This window comes from Lichenostomus cassidix, chromosome 21 (genome assembly GCF_008360975.1).
Source record: "Lichenostomus cassidix isolate B80296 chromosome 21, HeHo_3.0, whole genome shotgun sequence".
NCBI classification, from domain to species: domain Eukaryota; kingdom Metazoa; phylum Chordata; class Aves; order Passeriformes; family Meliphagidae; genus Lichenostomus; species Lichenostomus cassidix.
In genome coordinates, this window is record NC_139501.1 from 5,226,902 (window position 1) to 5,248,843 (window position 21,942).

The 21,942-nt window shown below is 50.1% G+C and overlaps 3 protein-coding genes across 11 annotated transcripts in view; all 3 read right to left on the minus strand.

Moving 5' to 3' along the window:
• Positions 1 to 3,161: 3,161 nt before the first annotated feature.
• LOC146428348 (guanylin-like) lies at positions 3,162 to 8,424 on the minus strand. The gene is made up of 3 exons (XM_085079989.1): positions 8,229 to 8,424; positions 4,925 to 5,114; positions 3,162 to 4,085 (listed from the first exon to the last, which is right to left on the minus strand). Exons 1-3 carry the CDS (start codon positions 8,301 to 8,303, stop codon positions 4,021 to 4,023), a joined length of 330 nt encoding a protein of 109 aa, XP_084936115.1. The 5' UTR covers positions 8,304 to 8,424; the 3' UTR covers positions 3,162 to 4,020.
• A 4,203-nt stretch (positions 8,425 to 12,627) lies between these two features.
• On the minus strand, positions 12,628 to 17,266 carry LOC146428349 (coiled-coil domain-containing protein 81-like). Of its 4 annotated transcripts, none has more exons than XM_085080063.1 (11): positions 17,057 to 17,266; positions 16,824 to 16,885; positions 16,229 to 16,385; positions 15,628 to 15,884; positions 15,226 to 15,311; positions 14,534 to 14,637; positions 14,181 to 14,298; positions 13,899 to 14,007; positions 13,402 to 13,574; positions 13,003 to 13,121; positions 12,628 to 12,745 (listed from the first exon to the last, which is right to left on the minus strand). In XM_085080063.1, the coding sequence occupies exons 1-11, from the start codon at positions 17,166 to 17,168 to the stop codon at positions 12,702 to 12,704; spliced, it is 1,341 nt and encodes a 446-aa protein (XP_084936189.1). In that variant the 5' UTR covers positions 17,169 to 17,266; the 3' UTR covers positions 12,628 to 12,701. The 4 variants fall into 4 exon arrangements, with proteins under 4 accessions (XP_084936189.1, XP_084936187.1, XP_084936188.1 ...); XM_085080061.1 differs by having other exon boundaries at positions 14,534 to 14,676; positions 17,057 to 17,265; XM_085080062.1 differs by having other exon boundaries at positions 15,226 to 15,314; positions 17,057 to 17,265.
• Positions 17,267 to 19,532: 2,266 nt separating this feature from the next.
• Positions 19,533 to 21,942, minus strand: part of CCDC30 (coiled-coil domain containing 30) — a 37,904-nt gene continuing 35,494 nt past the window's right edge. For 5 of the 6 annotated variants that reach the window (XM_085080350.1, XM_085080351.1, XM_085080352.1 and 2 more), the window contains one exon: positions 19,533 to 21,659. In XM_085080350.1, coding sequence (XP_084936476.1) covers positions 21,437 to 21,659 — 223 coding nt within the window. In that variant the 3' untranslated portion in view covers positions 19,533 to 21,436. The remainder of the gene's footprint in view (positions 21,660 to 21,942) is intronic. The other variant, XM_085080353.1, reaches the window with a different exon arrangement.

The window sequence follows — 21,942 nt, forward strand, 5'->3', positions numbered from 1 at the left end:
AAGCTCCTGGAAAGATCTAAGAGTGTTTCTATCTCAACCCTGATATGTTTTATCAGAACATGTGAAATATTTAATGCAAATTCTCCTTGTCTGTGCCATTGCTTTTATGGACTTTCTATTGCTTATAAACCAAATCACGTCATCGCTGGTACTTTCTCTGACCCTTTGGTTAAAATGTTACCCCGAGGACAATCACACCTTTGTGTGCTCAGGGTTTGCTCAGCACTCCAGGATCCTTGGATTTGCATGGGGTGGGAGCAGAGCCCCACCCAGGGATGAGACCAAACCCCATCGACACTGCCTGCAGTCATTCTGGATATTTTCCAGGAAAAAGCACTGAAATTTTCTCCAAAAAAAAAAAAAAAGGAAAAAAAATTTTAAAAGGAAAAAAATTTAAAAGCCTAATTTGGAATTGGCAAAAACTTCTGTTCTATTTCCTAGGTGGGAGCTAGTCAGAAATCCACTGACATTAAACAAAAAGAAGGGTGGCTGAGCTCTGGAATGAGCTGCTCAGAGAGGCTGTGGAGTTTCCATCCTTGGAGACATCCAAGAGTCATCTGGAAATGGTCCTGAGCACTCAGGTGTCAGGGAGGGAAGACCAGATGATCCTCAGTGTTCCTTCAAACCTCAACCACTCCAGGATTCTGTGAAGAAAAAGATTTCAGCCTTCATCTTTTTCTGCATTTCAGAGGAAGGAAATGCTTTTCCCGGTGAAACAACTTCTTTTCCTGCTTGCCTCAAAATTAAAAAAAACCAAAAACAATAAAAGAGGTGGAAAGAAAAGAAAAATGCAAGAGTCAACAAACATTCTGAAATGCAGGAAGACTATGGGCAAACCAGGATGTGATAATAGCCAGGTGGGTGGGAAGACAGAGGTTAATGGGAATAGAAGCAGATAAACAACATTTCTGGATAGAAGGGATACAGGAATGGGACTAGAGGGTAACGTGGGTGGGAATTGGAAAGAAATGATGGGATTAGGATTTGAATAGGATCTAAAGCTGGTTGGGTGGGCAAAGGACTTTGTTCCAAAAGGAAATGTTTGCCACCATGATCACTAAATACTTTGAAGTCTGTATCCAGTGTTTTAATTTGGAACTCAGCCCTAAATCTCCTTTCAATTTCCCCCAGCACCTCACTGCTGCACCCAGGAATGGGGCAGTTTTAGTACCCAGCAGCAGGAGAGCAGAAAATTCCCTTTTCTCCCTTCCCATCCATACAATCTCCCTCCTTCAGCCCTGTGTTATCATCTCATATCAGCAGAATTGGCTTCTCTTGAGCACAGTGTACAGATAAATTGGTGCTGATTAATGGGGACACTGTCATGCTACAAGAAGTACCCAATAAATTAGAGCAAATCCTCCCAAGTAATTTAAAAAGGCATCACAGAAAATTATGCATTAGTGTTCCCTATGGGTTTTTTCCCTTTTAAAACAACATTAGTCCTTTAAAGGAGTGTGAATGTGCAGAATAGCAGATTTGGGCATAAACATGGGCAAGTCCTACACTCCCAAAATTAGATTAAAACTGTCCTGGGTCAGCACATCAAAGCCTGTATTTGCTTAAAACCTGATTATAGAACTGCACATCTGGGCATTCCAGGATGTTGGATGAGAACTCAGAACCAAGGCCAGGGCAGCTGCTGAGAAAACCTTGTTATCTTGGGGCAATTCCCAAAAACTGAGTGTATCCAAAGTTTGTTCCAGTGGCATCTTCCCTTGCCCAGCTCCCAGGGACAGAGCTCACTCCCAGAGATGTGTCCATGTCTATCCCTGTCCATCCCATCCTTTGCAGATGCTCAATCTCCCTTGCAAGCTGGGAAAAAACCACATCTGCACCCTGGCAATATCTTGCTGAGACATGGGAAACTTCTGATGCAGGAAAACTGCTCAGTGTTCCCTGGGATTAGGTTTCCAGGGGAATGTGCTGAAGATGACTGAGGAAACCTGGACATTTCTCTGCTGTGCCCTGCTGGAGGTGACTGTCACCTTCCTGACCTCCCCATGGCATCCCTGAGCCATGAGAATGAATATTAAGGGACAAGGAATAAATGACAAGAGATGCCTCTGGTCAGCTCCAGGGGTTGGAAGGTGATTGCACCAACATTCAGGCTGTGTTTTTCTCCTCAAAAAGCCCACTCTGCACAAGACCAGGCATGTCTGCTGGGGAATATATTTACCTTTGAATTCCATTTCCCTAAAGAGAGGAGTTCTCTGGACACACTGCTCTGATTTAATGCTTCTCGTTTAGCAATGTTCACAGTAAATGGGATTCAGAGGGAAATTGTGCATCCTCCTGATTCACTTCTATCACAACACTGATTAAACTCTGCCAGCACTTCCCAGATAGTGCTGGCAGACAGGGAAACCTGCTGGATTTAGGGTTCAGCACTGGGGAAAGGCCCCAGTGACCCAGCCTGGACTCTGGGCAGACTGGAATTACAGTATTGATCCTTTGCAGGATCTTTCACACCACTCCTACACCATTCCTTCCTGATTCTGCTCTTTGCCCCCACCTTGTCACCTGTTTTGTGTATTCCTTAGGAACAGCAATACAGAAATCAGACAGGGAATTTCCTAAACAGAGCCCAGAGCCAGAAGTTGATGATCTGTAAATCTGATAGGAGGAGAGGAGAAAGATATCAGCGCCAGGCTGACGTCTGTGCTCTCATTAGTGATTAAACATTAATAGCGAATCGGGGAATTGTATCAGAGAATCCCAGGCTGGTCTGGGTTGGGAGGGACCTTGAAGTCTATCCCATTGCATCAATCCCATCAATCCCATCAATCCCATCAATCCCATCAATCCCATCCCATCCCATCTCATTCCATTCCATCCCATCAATCCCATCCCATCCCATCCCATCCCATCCCATCCCATCCCATCCCATCCCATCCCATCCCATCAATCCCATCCCATCCCAGGAACATTTTCCATTACCCCAGTTTACTCCAAGCCCTGTCCAGCCTGATCTTGGATCTCCATCCCCACAAAACACTGGGATTCAGGAGTCACTTATTGAATGCAAAGTGGAGAAAAGGAATTAACTTTATAATTGGAATGGGGAAAAATAATGGATTTAGAAATGAGAGGGCAAGAAGAATATCCTAAAACAAAACCCACCCAAAAACCCAGCAAAAACAAGCAAACAAACAAAAAAATCCAAATGAATACTAGTTTTTATTTCCTATACAGCATATAAACATGGGCAGATCATTTCTGCACAATCTTGCCCCCAATAAATAAAACTACAGAAAATGCTTTCAACACAATTTCAGCACTGCAGTTTGGAATTTATTTCTGCTAAAGAGAGTTAAAAAAAACAAAAACAACTCGATATCCAACCAGGCAAGAAGTGTTCCTGTGCTCCTCTACACCCATTCCCCAAATCAACAACAATCAGTAGAAGGAACAGTCTGATTTCTGGCTGTCAAAGTGTTCCTAAACACCAGGAATTTATCTCGAGTTCCTTGTTGCAGTTCTGCTACAACCTCAGAGGTGTCACCTGCAGACAGGTGGAAGGGAAAGGAATCCAAAACACTGGGAAGGAAAGGCTGGGAAAGGGGATAACCCAGTGGTGGTGTGTGTAGGGGAGGCCAAATCACAGGCGGCTATTAATGATTAGATGCTACTTAATGGACATTAAATATTAGATATTAAATATTAGCTATTGAAGAGGCTGCAGAAGATACTGAGTTTCACCCAGCTCATTCAAATCCAGACAAAATAATGGGAAATAAACCCCAGGGACCCCAGGGTGACACTTCCATTGCAGTGTCACCCAAGTCCTGCAGCACTGGAACCTCTCAGAGGAGTCACAGCCTCCTTGCTGGCAGAACTGGTGGCACCTGGCCCAGGTGCTGCAGCACTGCAGGGATGTCCCCACGAGCTGCCAGCTCCAGCTTGGCTGCAGTGGGAGATGAAGCCCAGGAGTATTGATTGGTGAAAATACATGATCTTGCCATAGGAATGCACAAACTTCCCAGCTGGACCCATTGCTGTGGGTTTTTCCATCCTCCCTCAGAAGCAGCCAGCACAGGCAGCGTTGGCACAGATCTCACACAGGTCATCCTCAGCAGCCAGGCCTGCCCAGGAGAAAGGAGGGATTCAGTCAGAATCAGAGGGCAGAGGTACATGTCAAAGCATTTGGAGACTCCTTACCATTCCTGTTTTATCATTTTAAAGATCCTCATAGATCCTGCTCTAAGTAAAATTAGCTCGTGCTAAAACCTGGCTTGAGGAATGAAATCAAACATGAATTCTTTGGGAAGTGAAGGGAACATGTGGAAGCAAGAGGACAACAGGACATGGCAGTATTTCTTCCTAGAGTGTCCCTTATACTGGACAGTAGATAAATGCAATATAGTAACATAAAGCAGCAAACACTGCAGCAGCAGCAGCCCCTGGCAGAGGGACTTTGGGCAAGAGGGAATGGCTTAAGCTGAAGAAGGGTAGATTTAGATGAGATATTGGGAGGAAATTTCTCCCTGTGAGGATAGTGAGGCTCTGGCCCAGAGAAGCTGTGGCTGCTCCATCCCTGGAAGTGTCCAAGGCCAGGCTGGACAGGGCTTGGAGCAACCTGGGACACATGGAAGATGTCCCTGCCCTGGCAGGGGGTGGGATAGGATGAGCTTTATATTCACTCCAACCCAACCATTCAGTGATTCCATCATTCTATTGGATGAACTTCTCCATGCTCACAGCAGTGGGATGTGCCCAGGGAGCCCAGCTCAGGAATTTTCCTCAGGGACCTCATGCAGCCCAACCTTTGCAGGAGGAAAGCACATCCCAAAGGCAGCACCAGCCCTGCCAGCTGCCCTCCAAGTGACACAGCAGGAGCTCCATGCCTTTGCCTCCTGCTATTGGAATGTTTAAGGTTCGAAAGTGTGGCAAAAATGAGAACTATGAAACACAAACAACATACTCAGCCTCTTAAAAATCATGGCTGCATCTTCCCTCTTGCACACAGGCTGGAATTCCTCGGGGAGATGTTTCTCTAGGCATGGGGAGTAGGTGGCCATGGGGACCATCATGCGAGGGTTGATGTGTCTGTTCCCCTCCACCAGCTCTTTCAGCTTCTTCACTGACTCCAGGGGGAATTTCAAGTCTCCATCCTGTGCAGAACCAGAAAAAAGAGGCAGCAGGGAGTCAGACCTTTGGCAAATCAATTCCGTTTCAATCAGGAGCTCTCCCAAAAAATATAACAGAGGGGAAAGACAGTGTTGGAAGCAAGCCCAGATAAAAGCTGTGCTGCATGAAGGCAGTGGACAGAGGGAATTTGGGCCTTGCTTACCCCCATGAGAGAGGCCCAAAAAATCTGGGATGGGAAGATCCAGGCTGGGAATCTTCAGTCTAGAAAATATATGACTGGGGAGAGTGACAGAATCCTGGAATGGGTTGGGTTGGAAGGACCTTAAAGCTCATCCCATCCCAGCCCTGCCACAGGCAGGGACACCTTCCACCATCCCAGGCTGCTCCAAGCTCCATCCCACACTCCCAGGGATATGGGGTGGAGATTTACAAAACCATGAGTTGAATGGGGGTGAATGGGAATTTATTTGATTCACTGTTTCTCCTGACACAGCAGTGGAAGTGTCAAGTGCTGGCTGTGACCTGGCAGGATGTGACACACAAAAGGAACTCTTCTTTCACTCCACACATTGCTAAAGGCTTAAACCCTTCGCCCCAAGAGATTGTGGAAGGTTTCCATTCATTTGGAATGTCAGGATTTCCTGAGCTGGAAGATCCTACAGAGATCATCCAGTCCATCCCCTGGCTCTGCACAGACAGCCCAGCAATCCCACCCTCTGCCAGTTTCAAACTTGCCCACACAATCAGTGGAAAACAAGTTTTTGGAAGCATAAATATAACATTTCTGACGCTAAACTCACACCAGGAACTTAAGGAATCTGGGATAGGACTCTGAAAAATATTACTCCATGGTTTAGTTGCTTGTCCCTGTGCATCTGTAAAGGGTCATTCCTCCAGTTTCAAGAGAATTCCCCTTTTTGAGGTCAGAAATTGAAGTTGCAGGTGTTGCAGCTGTTTAACCAAGCCTGCAGATAATCAGAGTTTGGCCTAGAAGACAAATTAGCATTTTCAAACCGATTTTTATCTGCTGTTTTAACCTGATTCCATGGCCAACACATAGTCAGTAAAGTGATGTGGGACATTCCAAGCCATGGCAGGGTTTGGAATGAAATGAGCTTTAATGTCCATTCTAACCCAAACCAGGCTGGGATTCTGGGATGAATCAACAGCTCCTCATCCAAAGAAATGAAATTCAGTGACTCTGATGCAGCACAAGACCAAATACCTGCATTTGTTTCATATCTCATGAACCCAGGGGGGAATGGTGTGAGATAAGAGGGGAGGGGATTTGATCCTGACCTGGGTTTGGGAGGGTTTTTTACAGAATCACAACATTTTGCTGTTAAAGGTTTAAAAAAACCAATCAGATAGACTTTGGACATGCATTCACTTAACTAAGTAAAATTCTTTTCTCTCGCAATCAGTTTATGATCTCACTCAGGTTAATTTATCACTTGAACTCAACGATCTTAGAGATCTTTTCTGGCCTTAATGAGCCTATAAATGTTGATCAGGCACTGGCACTGGCTGTCCACAGCAGTGGTGGAGTCCAAATCCCTGGAAGTGTTCATAAAACATGTGGATGTGGCACTTGGGGACATAGTGGATTGATCACTCAGTGCTGGAGGAACAGTTAGATTTAATGATCTTAAAGGGCTTTTCCAACCTAAACAACTTCCTGATTGTGTGATCAGCCCTGGCTGCCTATGAAAAGTTCCCTTTTCCTGCATAAAAACAGCTCTAGGTTCAGCTGTTGGTCACAGACCTGAGAAGCAAAAACCACAGAACTAAAAACATTTCCACAGGCAGAGTTTCAGAGAAATAAGGAATTGGGAGCAAACTGAGATCTGCAGGTTTTGGGGACAAAAATGAACGAAGGAACAGCAAAATAGAAACAAAACCCCACCACCTCAGGTAAGAAAGATGCATTAGAGAGAGCTAAATCTGACATATAACGGGACAGGAAGGGAAGTTTTGGGAACAATTTCAGAGAAGAGTGGAAGCCAACTTTGTGCAGAGAAGGATCAAAGAATTAGTCAGACCTCAAGGCCCTCAGGTGAAAGGAGTGCAACACACTCAGAGTTCACTGCAAGTACCGGGGGAAAACACAGATTTAATGATTAATGAATGAAGAATTCCAGCTCAAACTCCACAGCTGCACTTCCTACCCTTTTACCCAACATAGAAGCAGCCATTCTCATCTATTTATTGTTTTTATGGCTCTGAGTGGAAAGCTGGGATGTTTTTCACTGGCTAGGAAGCTGTTTGCTCCTCTGGAGACTGTAAATGTTGAAGAATGTTTGAGAGAAAAGAATAGCTTAAACCTGCTACCTCTGGATATCTCTGTCATCCAAAGGACAAAAAGTCCAGGACACAGAGACACCTCATCCCTGGAAAGCTGCTGCACACACGTGGAGAGAGTCAATAATTGTTAAACAAGAATTAGTTTTCCTGGCCCCCAGAGGAAGTTGTTTTCACTGCAGTCAGACTGAATTCTCCCACAGTGTTTCTCAGGATGAGTGCAGAGAGATCCAAAGCTCTCCCAAGGACAGACCAGAGCCCCGAAATACCTTCCTAACCCCTGCCAGGTGGCATGGAATATCAGCCATAGCTGCTGTGCACTTGGAAAATTTCCTAGAGCTCCTCTAATCACTTTTCTGCCTAATAATATTTAATTGGATCCAGCTAAGCTCTTCTTTGCCCTTTTTTTCACAGGCCTTTCATCCCATAAGCTCACAGATAATTTCCATCAAGAACTTCCTGCCCAAAACCAGGTGACACAACACAATTTCTCCTCTGTCAAACCTTGTTTGCATCACTCTCCAAAGGCAGCACTTCCACAACTCATGGCTTTAGGAGAAAACTCCAGGCATGAAACACCTCAGTCCCTAAGGGATGTCAGAGCAGGGATATGGCTGGAGAAGGTAAATAAACAGCAGCAATATTTAGTGATACCTGAAGTGTTTTACACAAGGAAAACCCAGAGCACAGGGAGATGCAGGAGGAAATCAAAGCAGAGCAAAGGAAAATTCGGGTCTATTAACTTAGTTCAAGATTCCTGTTGCAGCCAGCAGTTTAAAAAATATCAGCACTTTGTTGAACTTGTAATACCAACAAATGGAAGAGAACAAACTCACCTGAACATAGACTGCCTGGGAGATGTGCTCCAGGGCCAGGACTGCCAGGACTGCCCAGAAAAGAAAGCTTTTCATAGTGCCTGCAAAGCCAAGACTTTCCTGACCTGGATAGATTTTATTTCCTCTGCCTTTGGCCTTTCTCCACCTTTTTTGTGTCTCTCAGACTTTCTCTCTTCTCCTGAGCTCTCAGGCTGCCCAGCAGTCAGAGCTTTATAAAGACTTCACACAGCATTAGGCTGGTAATCCATTAATCCCAACTTTTTATTGACATATCATAAAGCCTGAGGGGTTCTCAGTTATCTGCTCAGTCACACCCAGGCAGAGCCTGGGCTTTATGAGTTGCTCCCACTTTGAGACAATGGCTGTGACCCAGGCAGGCAAAACATTCCAACCTGAAATAAATAAACTGTGGAGATTGAGCTGAGGCAACACCTGGAAATCCCCACAATTCTGGACACTTTCTGCAGAGCTGGGAGGAAAAAAAGAGAAGTTTGGAAGAAGATAGGAAAAAAATGATCCAGTCAGTTGAAGAGTCAGTTGCCTCTTCTGGGAGTTCCAGGAACTAAGAGGGTAATCACAGAATTATGGAATTGTTGAAGGTGGAGAGAGATTGTTAGAGTTGCCCTCCAAGATCATGAAGTCCCACCATCAACCAGGACCTAGCTGTTCACCATCAACCATGTCCCCAAGTGCCACATCCACACGATTTTTGAACACCTCCAGCAATGGTGACTCCACCACTGCCCTGGGCAGCTCCTTCCAGTGCCTGACCACCCTTTCCACACAGACATTTGCCCAACATCCAACCTAAAGCTCCCCTGGCACAACTTGAGGCCATTTCCCTTCTCCTGTCCCTTGTCACCCCACTGCTGTCAGGGCTTTGGAGAGAGACAGGAAAATGTCATCTCTGCTCCTTGCAGCTCCTAATTAAAATGAATGTGTTCAAAGGCACCAGGGGTGTCATTAAGGACAAAAGGCTGCCAGGAATCAAATCCATTTCTCCATGACTTTCCAACCTTACCCGGAAATCTGGGAAAGTCCCACAGATGGAGAAGCACCAGTGTGCCTCAGCTCGGTTCTGACATCAAGATCCTTTAATCTGTAAATGATTTCTGGAATTTTGTGGGTTTGAATTACCCCAGACACCAGGAGATCAATGTTCCTGATCTCAGTGGAACAGGAGAGGGCAAACAGTCACCTGCTGAGCACCTTCCTCAGATCTCAGCAGTGGTTTATGCCCAAAGGCTGCAGCTCTTGCTGTAACCCAAATTATTGTTCAAGTTACAGTGAAAATCATCTTTCTGCTCAGAGTAAAATTCCAGCACACAAAGCAGCCTGGAGTCCCCAGGCAGAGGGTTTGGAGGGAGGGAATGGGACTTTTCTGATCCAGTATAACCCAAAAATTACTGTAGAGTTGGAGCTGAACTGACAGTGCAGAGTGTGGGTGACACTCCTCTTTTCTCTCCTCTCCTCTCCTCTCCTCTCCTCTCCTCTCCTCTCCTCTCCTCTCCTCTCCTCTCCTCTCCTCAGCCTCATTCATGAAATTTGAACACCTGGAAGGATCTTTATTCCAACAAAATGAGTCTGTTTCCTCTGCTGTAAAGTTTTCTCTGATCTCTGCTGCCCTGGCCAGCAGCCAACAGCATTCACAACCCCACAGCAGCTCAGGCCTCTGCCCTTAATTACTTTAATGTGGGTCAAGGGTGGAACAGAAAAAGGCAGAGCAAAAATCTCTGAGAACATCTCAGTGGGGGAATTTTTACAGCCATTTTCCTCTCCAGAACCTGGTTCATCCTCAACCCTTGAAGCCCTGAGTACAGCTTGGTGGAAACGAAAAAACAGATTAAAGAGGCATTGAGGGAACCAGAGAATTGTTAGGGTTGGAAAAAGCCACCAAGATTATCTAGCCCAGCCTTGGAGAGAACCCAGAGATGGACAAGGAGAGGTGTCAGAAGAGACAATGCTGAACTGACAGACACTGACAGAGTTGTGGTCAGTGGTTCTCCATCCAGGGAGGGTTTGTGTCCCTCAGGATCTCTTCCTTGGGCCAGAGCTCTTTGATCCTCTCTCAAGGACACAACGAGATCAGCACAGCCTCAGCCCCTTGGCAGGGACAGGAAACTGAGCAGGACAGGTGACACACCCAAAGGATGGGGACATCTGGAGGACCTAGACAAGCTTAAGAAGTCCTTGGCAATCTCAGGAGGTCCTGCACATCAATTGAGAAAACCCCCAGTCTGAATCCAGGCTGGGAATAGAGCTTGATAGCAGGACTTGGGGTGGAGAAGGACAAGAGAGGGACAAGTTCACTGCTGGATTTACACTGAAGTTGTCCCAACCTGTGTTCACAACCTTGTATTTGGCTCCCTGAGGTTGCCATGGACTCACTCCTGGAACTTGGCCAGGTCTCTCTAAACTGCATCCCATCTCCCAGGAGTGTCACCTCCCCTGCACACCTCAGTGTGTTGGTCAGTGATTTTCAATGACACTGTGTGTGTCACTGATGGAACCTTAAAAAGCTCTGTTCCCACTGTGGGCCCTCAGGGAGATCCCTTTGTCACTGAGCTCCATGTGAGCTTCTCACCACTACCCTCTCTGTGGCCATCCAGCCAACTCATCAGCCATGAAATTGGAATTATTCCGATTTAGAGAGAAAGATGTTGTGGCTTTGCTGGCCCCTTTGCCCCTCAGTGTCACACAAAACACCCACATCCCAGTGCCACTTCTCTCTGGGCTCATGGAGCTCCAGCTGCTTTGCAAGCTCAGGATGGACCAGGAACTGTCCAGTTGGAGGGACAAGGAGGAGAGCAGAGACCTTCTGCTTACCAGCTCTGCTCCTGGAGGTTCTGTGGTCTCTGAGAACCAGAGAAGATTGGTTCTTTGTCCTTTTTCTGACAGGTGACATGTGCAGGCTTCATCCCATAGACTCACAGATCATTTCCATAAAGAACTTCCTGCCCAAAACCAGGTGACAGATGACAATTTCTCCCTGCAGGCCCAGCCCTGCCAGCCCAAGACCTGGCAGAGGCCAGGGCCAACACCAGAGGAACCCACCTGTGTCCCCAGCTGTCCCACCCTGCCTGTGGCTGTCACCTGGGCTGGAAGGTGGCTCTGGTTGTCCCAATCCCAGGCTCATTGCTTGCTGTGCAGAGGCAGTTCACACCCCGAGGTGTGGGACCTCTATACCTTTATTCCAGGTATTTATTGATATTTGTGCACAGCAGGACCTGGGTGGTTCCCACAGATGTTGGCTCCCTGTTCATTGAAGCTTTATGATATTTTTTATACATTTTAGCAAAGACCTCAATATTCATTGGCTGCAACTTACAGAGTTCCCTTTTTAATTAATACTCTGTCTTCTGGTGGTTAAATGATTGCCTCCCTTCTCACTCTAATTAGTCCACAGGCTCAGTCTTGTCCATCTTTGGAGTCAGTGGGATTCTGGAGTCAGTGGCCATGAGTCAGTTGCCATCATTCCCCCCAAAATCACCTTTCTTCAAGTAACACCTCAGATTGATGAGCTGGCCCTGTTTGCTCCTCCTCAGCCCAGAGGGCTCTGCAGCCTCAGAGGGACACAGACAGGCTGGGGAGGTGGGCTGGGAAGGACCTTCTGAAGTTCACCCAGGGAAATGCAGGTCCTGCACCTGCAGAGGAACAGGCTGGGGTGACCTGCTGGAGCAGGGAAGGACCTGGGAGTCCTGGGGACAGTGAGCTGTCCCTGAGCCAGCACAGTGTCCTGGGGGCCAAGGAGGCCAATGGGATCCTGGGGGCATCAGGAAGAGCATTGTCAGCAGGTCAGGGAGTGACCTTGTCCCTGTGTCCAGCCCTGGGCTGCTCAGGAGAGGAGGGACAGGGAGCTCCTGGAGCAGATCCAGCAGAGGCTGCAGAGATGAAGGACCTGGAGCATCTCTGTGCCCAGGAAAGGCTGAGGGAGCTGGGGCTGTTCAGCCTTCAGAGGAGCCCAGCTGAGAGGAGACCTCAGCCCTGGGTGTCCCTGAGTGCAGGGAGGGTCAGAGCAGGGCCAGGCTCTGCTCCATGGGGCCAGAGATGGGACAAGAGCAATGGGCAGCAACTGCCCAGGAAGTTCCAGCTGCACATGAGGCAGAACTTTGCTGTTCAGTGACCAAGCCCTGAACAGGTGATCCAGAGAGCAGGTAGAGTTTCCCTCACTGGGGATATTTCAGATCCATCCAAACACAATCCTGGTACAATCCTGTGCTCTGGGCTGGCCCTGCTGGACCAGATGAACCCCTGGGGTTCCTTCCAACCTCACACATCCTGATATTCTGTGACTGAACTTGTCCAGGTGCACCACTCCCATCTGGGTCACCAAACACTGTTGTCCCAGCCAGGGGTTCAATCCCTGGTGTGAAGCAGCAATTGACAGCCCGAGGTGATGGATTTCTAGCTCTTTATTCCTGTTCCCATGGTGCCACTTGGCTGCACCCACATCCCAATTCCGCCGTTCTCTGTTCACGGAGCTCCAGTTGCTTCACCAATCTCAGGTAGACTAGGAGCTGTTCAGGGTTCAGGAGGTACAGGGAGAAGGGCAGAGAGCTTCTGATCACCAGGTTCTGTGCTCTCTGAGACACCCCAGCCCTGCCAGCCCAAGACCTGGGAGAGGCCAGGCCAGACACCAGAGGAACCCACCCGTGTCCCCAGCTGTGCCACCCTGCCTGTGGCTGTCACCTGGGGCTGGAAGGTGGGTCTGGTTCAGGGACAGCCCCAGGATCCACCCAGCAGCACAGACACTGCTGGCAGGGGAAATACTGACCAAGGGAATTGTCATGGGACCATTCTCGTAACTTGTTGAGCTGCAAGGCCTTCATGCACTGCTCCCGGGAGACTTTGTAGGGCTGCAGATTGAGCAGGACCTGTTTGGCTCGTGGGGTCCTGCAAGACAGGGACAGTTTCCCTTCTCGCTCCCTGGCTGGAATCCTGCCTGGCTCAGCTCCTGCTGCTCCTTGTCCCCATCCCCTTTGGCCCCAGCACCCCCTTAGCATGGCCACATGGACAGCAGGACCAGGGGCTGTCCCAGGGCATGCCCATGTCAGGGGACACCCAAGGGACTGTACCCAGCCCAGGGCTCAGGGCTGCACATCCTCCATCCCAAAGGGGTTTCTCCCACCTTCTCAACCCTCCCTGGCCCTGCCAGGTGATGCCACACTCTTACTTTGGCTGTGGTCTCCCCACACGAGGGGGTGGTGTCTTCTCCTTTTTCTCTGGGGACAAAGCAGCTGCCACTCCTGCCACAGCAGCCACCCTCTCCTTCCTCAGCTTTTCCAGTGCTCCAGGCTGGAAGGCAGCAGCCTTTCCTGGCTTCCTCGGCTCTACCAGGGGCGGAAGCTGTTATGTGAAGCAAAGGGAAGGCAGCTCAGACATTTTGGCAACAATAAGGGTCCCATCCTGCAGCCCATGGCCCAACAGACAGTTTGGATTCCTCCTCTCTCCCCCAGAGGCCTTGGCAGTGACCCTCTGCTTCCTGGAGAAGCCTGGGCACCAGAGAGGTTCAGTTAAGAGAAAGAATCCTGGCAACGCAGTACAGAACAATGGAGTCGTTCCCCATGAATGGAGGAGCCAAAAACATCCCAGAACGAACACATCCAAAGGGATCCTTCAACAGCCTCCCTGCAGGGGTGCAAGTCATGATCCCACATCCATCTCCCATACCTGGACAGGTCTCCCCTGCTTGCTGGGAGCTGCCAGCCCAGCTTTGGGCACTTCCATCCCCTCGGAGGCTCTGCCTTTCTTGCCAGTGCTCTCAATTGGAGGCAGGAAACTGCAAAGACACCACAGGAGCACTCTGAGAGCAGTGAAGGACTCCCCAAAACACTGCTGCCCACTTCCCATCCTGCAGGGGGAGCCAAGGCCAAGCTGTGGCCAAAGGTGACAGCTCCCCACAGCTGTCCAGGAGTTTGGGATTACCCACAGCCACCTCTGTCAGACTCTCACCTCCCTCTCTGCACTCTTCCCTCATCCTTTTTCTTTTCTTTTCCCGTCGCTTTCCCATCAGGGATCTGATGTGGAGAAAGACGCGGACGAAAGAGGAGGCGAGGGCCGGAAAAGCTCCCTGAAGAAGAAAAAGAGAAATCTCCTCTCAGCTGCATCTCCAGAACACTTTGGACATCAGCAATTTGGCCTTCCTGTCCCTGTCCTGTCCTCTTCCCCGAGGACCATGCTGCTCCATGTCCCACTGCTTCCTTGGGTCCCCATTCAGAGAAAGAAGGACCTTCTGGGACACTTTGGTGGCAGGAGACAGAATTCCCTTTGGCATGGAGGATGTCAGCTCCTGGGAGGAGACATACCCGGAGCTGTTTGCTGCTTGGTGATGGTTTTGCTCACAGTTCCAGTGCCTTGTGGGGAAACACTTCCAGGACGTGGCTGGGACTTCCCATCTGCCTGCACAAATCTGGAATGAAGGTGGGATTTTCCATCTGCCTGCACAAATCTGGAATGAAGGTGGTGACACCAGTTTGACTAAGGGGCAGCAGAGTCCATGGCAGCCTCGGGGGAGAAGCTGTTCCCAGGCAACCAGTTTTCCAAAGGAGACATAAAATGGGGAGTGGGACAAACACTCCATAGGGCTCCTCTCAGCCAGCTCTGGGATCCCCCTTGTCACAGCAGCTTTCCAGGGAAAGCAAACCCACAGAGGAGACTGAGAACATCCCAGGCTCTGGAGACTGTTGGTTCTCAGTCTCTCTCAAAGGAAAAGGAAGGAGCTGCTGGAGCTCTCTGCTCTGTGGTCCCCAACTGCACCTCCAGGGTCATTCCCACAGCAGTGGGAAGGTAAAGCAGACCCTCTTCCCAGGGAATCCATCTGAAGACACTCCCCAAATAAGCCAGAATGGCCATGGACCTTTCATAATTTCAATTCCACTTCCAAAATTCAACACATCCAAGAATTCAATACATCCAAGGATTGCTCCCTCATGAGAGAAGCCAGGACAAAAAGAGCTGCTGGTTATCACCCCCCGTGCACAGCAATAATTGCACTCACTGCGGCAACACGAAGACACCTCCAGGAGGAACCTGGGCAATGTCCTTTTCCATGTGGGCTACGAATAACAGCTTCAGGTTTGGTGACTGCTACAGGGACAGACATGACAGGATCCACAGGGGATTTACCAGCTGCTCTCAAGGCACAAAACCCCTGTGCCACCCCCAGCCCCAGCTGTCCCTCCACCACCCTGTGCCCTACATCATCCCAAATCCATGAGCATCTCCACTGTCTTGGTATTTGGGGACAACAAGGCCGTGCCAGCAGCATCTGCATGGCAGCCAAAGCCCAGGGTTAATTCCCTGGGAGCAGGAGGGCAGGCTGAGCTCCCAGGAAAGCTGCCCAAGGCCACAGCAGTGTCCCCAGGAGTCTGAGGGCACAAGGAACACGTGCCAGACTCACCTGTAGCAAACCCTCTGCCAGGCGCTCTGACTGAGCCACCTCCCTGACCAGGTCCTCAAAGAACCTCATGGCCACGTGGCTGCCCCGGCACACCAGGACACCAATGTCCTTGAACACAAAGTCAAAGTTCTGGCCACTGGACAAGGCCCACTCGCAGATCTTTATGGTGGCCTCGACGCACATGACAATGGTGGCCTTGGGCTTGTGGAGGCGCAAAGCCACCTCAGCACAGACCAACTCGTCAGCTTTGGAGAGCCCTGTGGAGAAACCAGCCAGCACACAGTCACTCAGCCCTTCTGTGACTCTTCACCCAGCAGCAAATCTGTGGTTTTGTGCCTCTGTCCCTGCACTGCCAGCCCAACCACCGTGCTCCAGCCCCACCAAACCTCCCAGCTGGCTGCAGGAACCAGCAGGAATGCTGCTTCCTTCCTTCCCAAGGTGCTGGGGAGCATCAGCCTCATGCCAGGAGATTGTCAGGAACCTTCAGGAGCTCTCCAGCAGCAACCAGCACACCCCAGCACAGCAGGCAGAGCCCTGGAAGGGCTGCTGGAAGGACTCATCCATGTCCAGGGCAAGCACAGGGCTGAAGGGTTCATCTTACCAGGCACTGGGCTGTTCCCATGGAGGAGCTTCTTCCCCACCAGGTATGGCTTGTTGAGATCAAATTCCAGACTGTCTACCATGAAACCTTCCCCTTCTCCATGCCAGATGGGTCTTTTCATAATGTGGATGGTGCCCAGGCCCATCAGCCCGACTTTCTGGAAGCAAAAGCAGGCAGTCAGAGGGCAGACAGGAGGGCTGGCTAAGGGGGATCTGTGGCCTTTCCAGCCCTGTAGCTCCAAGGCCTGAGATGGAGTTCCCAGGAAAGCTTTGGAGAAGAGCCTTTCACCCCAGTTTGTTCCTCACTCCCTCCTCTCCAGGATCTGCAAGATGTGGGAGAAACTCCCAGAGGCTGGGATGGACCAAGGGGTGCAGGAGCACTGCCTGGGCTCTCCCAATGGGTGTCCTCCTGGAGGAGACTCCAAAGAGGAAATCAAACATTCTCCTGCCCAAGTGCCTGTGCCACAGTGGGTCTCTGGCCAAAATGCAGGGTCTGCCTGGGACACTTCTGCTCTCCAGGTGGGGTGAGGGCAGAATGGGGAAGGATCAGGAAATTCCCATGGTCTGAGGGAGGATCATGAGGAAACCAGCCCCACCTTCTTCAGCAGCAGGTCTTGGCGACAGCACTCAGACACACAATCCCAAATTTTAGTGATTTCTGTCGGAAGAGGAGAAAGGCCATGTTGAAGTTGTGAAGTTTGTCATGCTGCCCTCACCTTCCTGATCTCAGATCCCCTTCTCCAAAGGGATTCTCTCCCTGGGCAAAGCCACCAAGACACTGCCAGCCCAGGGAGAGGATTCCAGGGCCTGGGGGAGCTCAGGGCTTTACCATCCTTGTGGAAGTACACGAGATCTGGAGACAGCGCGAGGAGGAAGCCAGGGAAAAGCTCGGAAATGGCTGAAGCTGCTCCTGCCAGATTTCTTCCTTTCCTCCTGTCCATCCCACCATGGCCCCAGGCCGGGGGCACGAGTTGGGACTGTGGGGCACCACAGCTGGGCTGGGCTCTGGCTCTGGGGGAAGTGGATGTTGTGGTTCCAGGGAGGCAGAGCATCCATCCCATTGTGACCTCACGTCTGTCACCGAGGGGCTGCAGAGCCACACTCAGACACCCCTCTGGCCCCCAGGCTTCACCCTGCAGGGGAAGGAGGCTGTGCTCATTATTTTGAGGAGTTTCCCTCACCCAGCCACTGCCCTTCCCGAGGAGTTTCCCACAACTCTGCTGAAGCACATGGGAAAATCTGATGAAAATCGATTTAGAATGATTTACATGGACTGGGAATTGTTGTGTTACGAGTTAGAAATTTGGCAGAGAACAAACCTATTGTCCCAGCTAGCCCTGAAGGATCAGAGGGGCTGAATTCCTGACAGGAGCCAGTTGCACCTGGCAGCTCTGGTCACACACAATGGGAATTTTCACAAAGACAGATTCACCAGCAGTGCAGTTTATTGGAGCAGCAGGTTACAGACTCTTGTTAGACTGAGAGAGATAAATGCACTGGACCTGCAAAATCTGCACAGGATAAATGTTCCCAGGAATCCTCTGATGCAGCTGGAGACACAATCTTTGCTAAGGGGTGTCCCTGCTTTGGGGAGGAGGGAGGAGCAGCTGATTTGTGTGTAAATGAGGATAGCAAGAGTCATAACAGAGATTTCAAAGGCTCTGGGTTTTGGCAAGGGCAGAACAGAATGTGACACCTGAGCATCACTCCCTCTTCCACCTGGCAGATTCCAGGGATATTGATTATCTTGTTTGATAACTCCTCACCCCCTCAGCAGGTGATCACACCCAGCTACTCTCATCACCAAATCCCATGGAAATCCTAATCTCAGGCTGTGTGCCTCATTCCTACCCAGGCACAGAGCTGCAGCCCAGGAGAGCTCCAAGGCACTGGTGATTGTGGGTCAGGAGATGGTTGGCATCAATCATCAGTAATTTCCATCCTGGCCAGAATCCAAGTTAAAAACCACCGGGTTATCCAAAACCTTTGGAAATTGTTTTCAAAACTCCAGCAACAATGCTGCTGTTCACTCAGGCTGTGCCTCAGGTAGGGACTGTTCCAGGCTGTCAGGGAATGACTGATTGTCCTTTGTTCCTTACCTTGGACAAGCAGCTGCTGTTCCTGTCACACTTGGGAGCTCCTGGTACAGTCAAGGGACATTTCACCTTATCAGGAGCTCCCACAGAGCAGGGTGAGGAGGATTCACCACAACTGGTTATTGCAAAAACACTATTATTTGGTTATTGCAAACACCATTTGGTTATTACAAAAACAGCCACAGGGCTGATGCTGGATGCACAAACAGTCCATGAAGTGTAGTTCTGCTGGGTTCACCCAGAGCAGAGTCCCCTGGGTGTGACACACAGGGTGACTGATCCCAGTTAACTGGAGATGGGATTACCAGCTATGGGATCCCAGTGACCCCATACCAGATCCATTCCTGCTGTGGAGCAGAAAGGCAATGCAAAGAGAGGGCTTTGCAAAATCCTTGCTCACTTCTGTTGCTCTGGCTAACTAGAAAAGCATTCTGAGAATGACTCAGCTAAACCAGAGGTGCAAAACAAGTTACAGAATTGTAAAACAATGATTAGAACCAATAAATGCTCACACTGTGGGGCTGTGGTTGGTCACACCTGATGCTGTTCCTATCCTGGTCTGTGGTGTTGGTTAATCACATTTGCTGAGCCTCACAAGTGTGGAAACTCATAACAAACCAACCATTAAAGAACCCTGAATTTTTGCAATGAAGTGTCTTTGCCATACCATCCTAGTGTCCATGTGTGCTCTTAAAAACCACCTCACATTCCTGTGCTGGGCAGGAGGAGAACAAACCTGAGCACAGCCCCAGAGAGCTCCAACAATGCCACTGCAATAACAGATTCACTGCCCATGTCAAAACACCAGACATGGCCTCACCCAGGGATCCACCCAGGGCCTCCCTTCTGAGCAGGAGGAAGGGGACAAAGGGGACAACCCCAGCAACTGTCCCTCCAAATTCCAGGTTGAACTCTCATCCCCCAGGTAGGCACAAAACTGGGGTACATTTTATACCTCATTAACCACAACTGTAAAAGGTCTGTGGTTGGGATTGTGGCCAAACCTGCTGCTCTCTGTGGTCCCATAGTACAGAATATTCCTTGGCAGGAGTTGTTTGATACCAAGCAGAAGAACAAGACACTGTCCTGCTCCATGTTCCTCTCAATGCCACAGCAACACAAACTTGTTAATAGATATCTTGGGATGGAGGAGAGTGAAAGGACACTGAATGATTGGTGTTTACATACATACACACATACATATATATATTTATATATCTGTCAGGTTTATTTGAACACTTTGGTGGTAATGGAAGTCACCTATGTAGCCATTTTGATTATTACCTTTAGAAATATACCAATATAAAAGTATAAAAATAACACTTTAGAAAATACATAAGGGAAAGAAAAGAAAAAAAAAGAAAGGGTAAGAGTAGAAAGTGAAGAGGAAAGGTCTCACCACCCATGGGTGCAGAGACAAGACTTGGTTGTTGCAATTTCAGTGTACATGGTCACAGTGTGGATCCAGCAGGGCTGGGGGAAGCTCCAAAAACACCAAATTCAGTGGGTTAATTCAGGCTCAGGCTCGGTGGGAACACCCAGCTACCTCTCCTGGGGTCAGGAGTTTCACACTGCCTGCTCTAACACGGGGGTCACACCCAGTCCTCTGGTGGAAAGCCCAGAAATGAGTCTGTGGGCCCTTCGGGGGTCTCTGATGCTTTGTGCCCTTCCAAGACCTGACTGCCTCTCCTTGAGTGTGGCTGAGCCAGTTCTGCCCCAGCAGGAGGGATGAAACCCCTCAGCCCTACATGGGAGTGTCCTGAGACCTCCCCTGGGCTCTGGGGTAGCCCAGGGAACAATGAGAGGGGTCTGGGGTAGCCCAGGGCCCAGTGAGGGGTCTGGGGTAGCCCAGGGAACAATGAGAGGGGTCTGGGGTAGCCAAAGGCTCAGTGAGGGGGTCTGGGGTAGCCCAGGGCTCAGTGAGGGGGTCTGGGGTAGCCCAGGGCTCAGTGAGGGGTCTGGGGTAGCCCAGGGCTCAGTGAGGGGCTCTGGGGCAGACAGAGGGCTGAGGATGCACTAAACCCTCCCAAGGAAAGCCAAGGCAATGCTCCCACAGCCTGGGGTGTGCAGAGGAGCCCAAAGGCACAGCCAGGGCTCTGGGACACAGAAAATCCCATGGAGAGGTTCTGTGCATCCCAAAAGTCTCCTTGAGGGCTGTGGGAGACCCAGCAGGCACAGCCAGGGGCTGGGAGCTCCCGAGGGCAGCACCAGGACCTGGGCATGGCACAGAAAACCCCAAGAGGTGGAGATACCCCAAAATGGACAGCAGGGCTTGGGATAGCCTCTAAGGAGAGCTGGGGTGCAGAGGGAGCACACTGAGGGGTCCAGAGCTCCCCAAAACACACAGGGAGAGCCCAGGATGCACAGCCAGGCCCATGGGGATGCACAGCCACTCTCTGTTCCCACCTGATCCGGAGTTCTGATCCCACTGCTTCCCTCTTGGCATCCTCAGACCTCCTCCACTCCCTGTCCTGCATGGCCTGATCCCTCCTGCTCCCCCCCAGGCACCCTCAGAGACCTTCCATTCCACATGTATCTCCTTTCCTTCCCGGGATGCTCAGATCCCTCCTCTCTTCTGCCCCTATTCCATTTCCCTTTGCCCTTCCATCTCCCTTTCTCTCCTTTCTGATTCCTTTGCCCATCACATTTTGCCCCCAGAGCTTCTCTTTCCCCCAATCTTCCTTCCCTACACACTCCCACCCTCTCCCCAGTGCTCAGAAATCCCACTCCCCTCTGCACAAAGCAAAGGGAAAAAGGGGAATGACAGGGTGTGGGCATGGATTGTGGGCACAGGGTGGAAGGGAACTTCTCCAAGTTTTATTTACAAAATTTATAGATTTGGACCGGACAGGGAGTTAAGGTTGAGGGAAGATACTCTTCACCCCACCCCTTTTCCATTGTACTGAGTTTATCTACAAATTCCAGCCTCCAGTGGATCTGGGCTCACACACACATTCACAGGTGGGCAGGTGAAAAAAAGCTGTGGAATCATTTAGTCAGAACACATCCCAGAAATCAAGGAGTCAGTCCGTTTGGCAATTCTCTTCGCAGGCTCTGTCATGCCAGGAGCCCAAATCCTGCAGTCCAGGCAAGGCTGCCCCAACATTGTCAGCTCAGAAGTTCTCAGAGCCCAGGCTGTGGCTCTCATCCTGTGGCAGGGAGGCTGTGGGGGCTGTGGTGTCCCCAGGAGAGGCCACATTCAGGTACCCAATCTCCGAGGGCTGGCAGGGGGACAGGCAGAAGGAGGAGTCCTGGCTCTCAGCCTCTCCCTCAGGCTTCATGTCCTGCAGGGCCTTCAGTGCACCAAGGGGCTCTGGGAGATCTCGGGGTGGGAAGCTGGAAATAAATTTCCATTTTCTTTCACTCTGTGCACTCTGGGTGATCCTCACCCAACACCTCCACGGAGCACAGAGTGATGCTGAGGCTTTTCTCTTGGATCAAAGCTCCACATTCCTCCTCCAGCCAAGGAAGGGAAACCTCAGCCAGCCCAGAACCTGCTTGGATCACCCTGCACTCCATCAGGCCCTGGGGCTGTGAGCAAACCCCCTGAGCTGCAGGGCTCCTCTGCCTTCCCTCGATCTGGTTTGGCACAGATTGGAATGGAAGAACACATCCCAGT

What these genes read in the sequence shown, in the direction of transcription:
- LOC146428348 (XM_085079989.1), bottom strand. Translation starts at nt 8,303, where the DNA reads ATGAAAAGCTTTCTTTTCTGGGCAGTCCTGGCAGTCCTGGCCCTGGAG. An exon ending in CCCAGGCAGTCTATGTTCAG is followed by an intron (nt 5,115 to 8,228) that starts GTGAGTTTGTTC and finishes GGTTCTGCACAG; the next exon opens with GATGGAGACTTGAAATTCCC. An exon ending in CATGATTTTTAAGAGGCTGA is followed by an intron (nt 4,086 to 4,924) that starts GTATGTTGTTTG and finishes TCTCCTGGGCAG; the next exon opens with GCCTGGCTGCTGAGGATGAC.
- LOC146428349 (XM_085080060.1), bottom strand. Translation starts at nt 17,168, where the DNA reads ATGGACAGGAGGAAAGGAAGAAATCTGGCAGGAGCAGCTTCAGCCATT. An exon ending in AGCAGGGGAGACCTGTCCAG is followed by an intron (nt 13,575 to 13,898) that starts GTATGGGAGATG and finishes TTCACATAACAG; the next exon opens with CTTCCGCCCCTGGTAGAGCC. An exon ending in GTCCCATGACAATTCCCTTG is followed by an intron (nt 12,746 to 13,002) that starts GTCAGTATTTCC and finishes AACCCTGAACAG; the next exon opens with CTCCTAGTCTACCTGAGATT.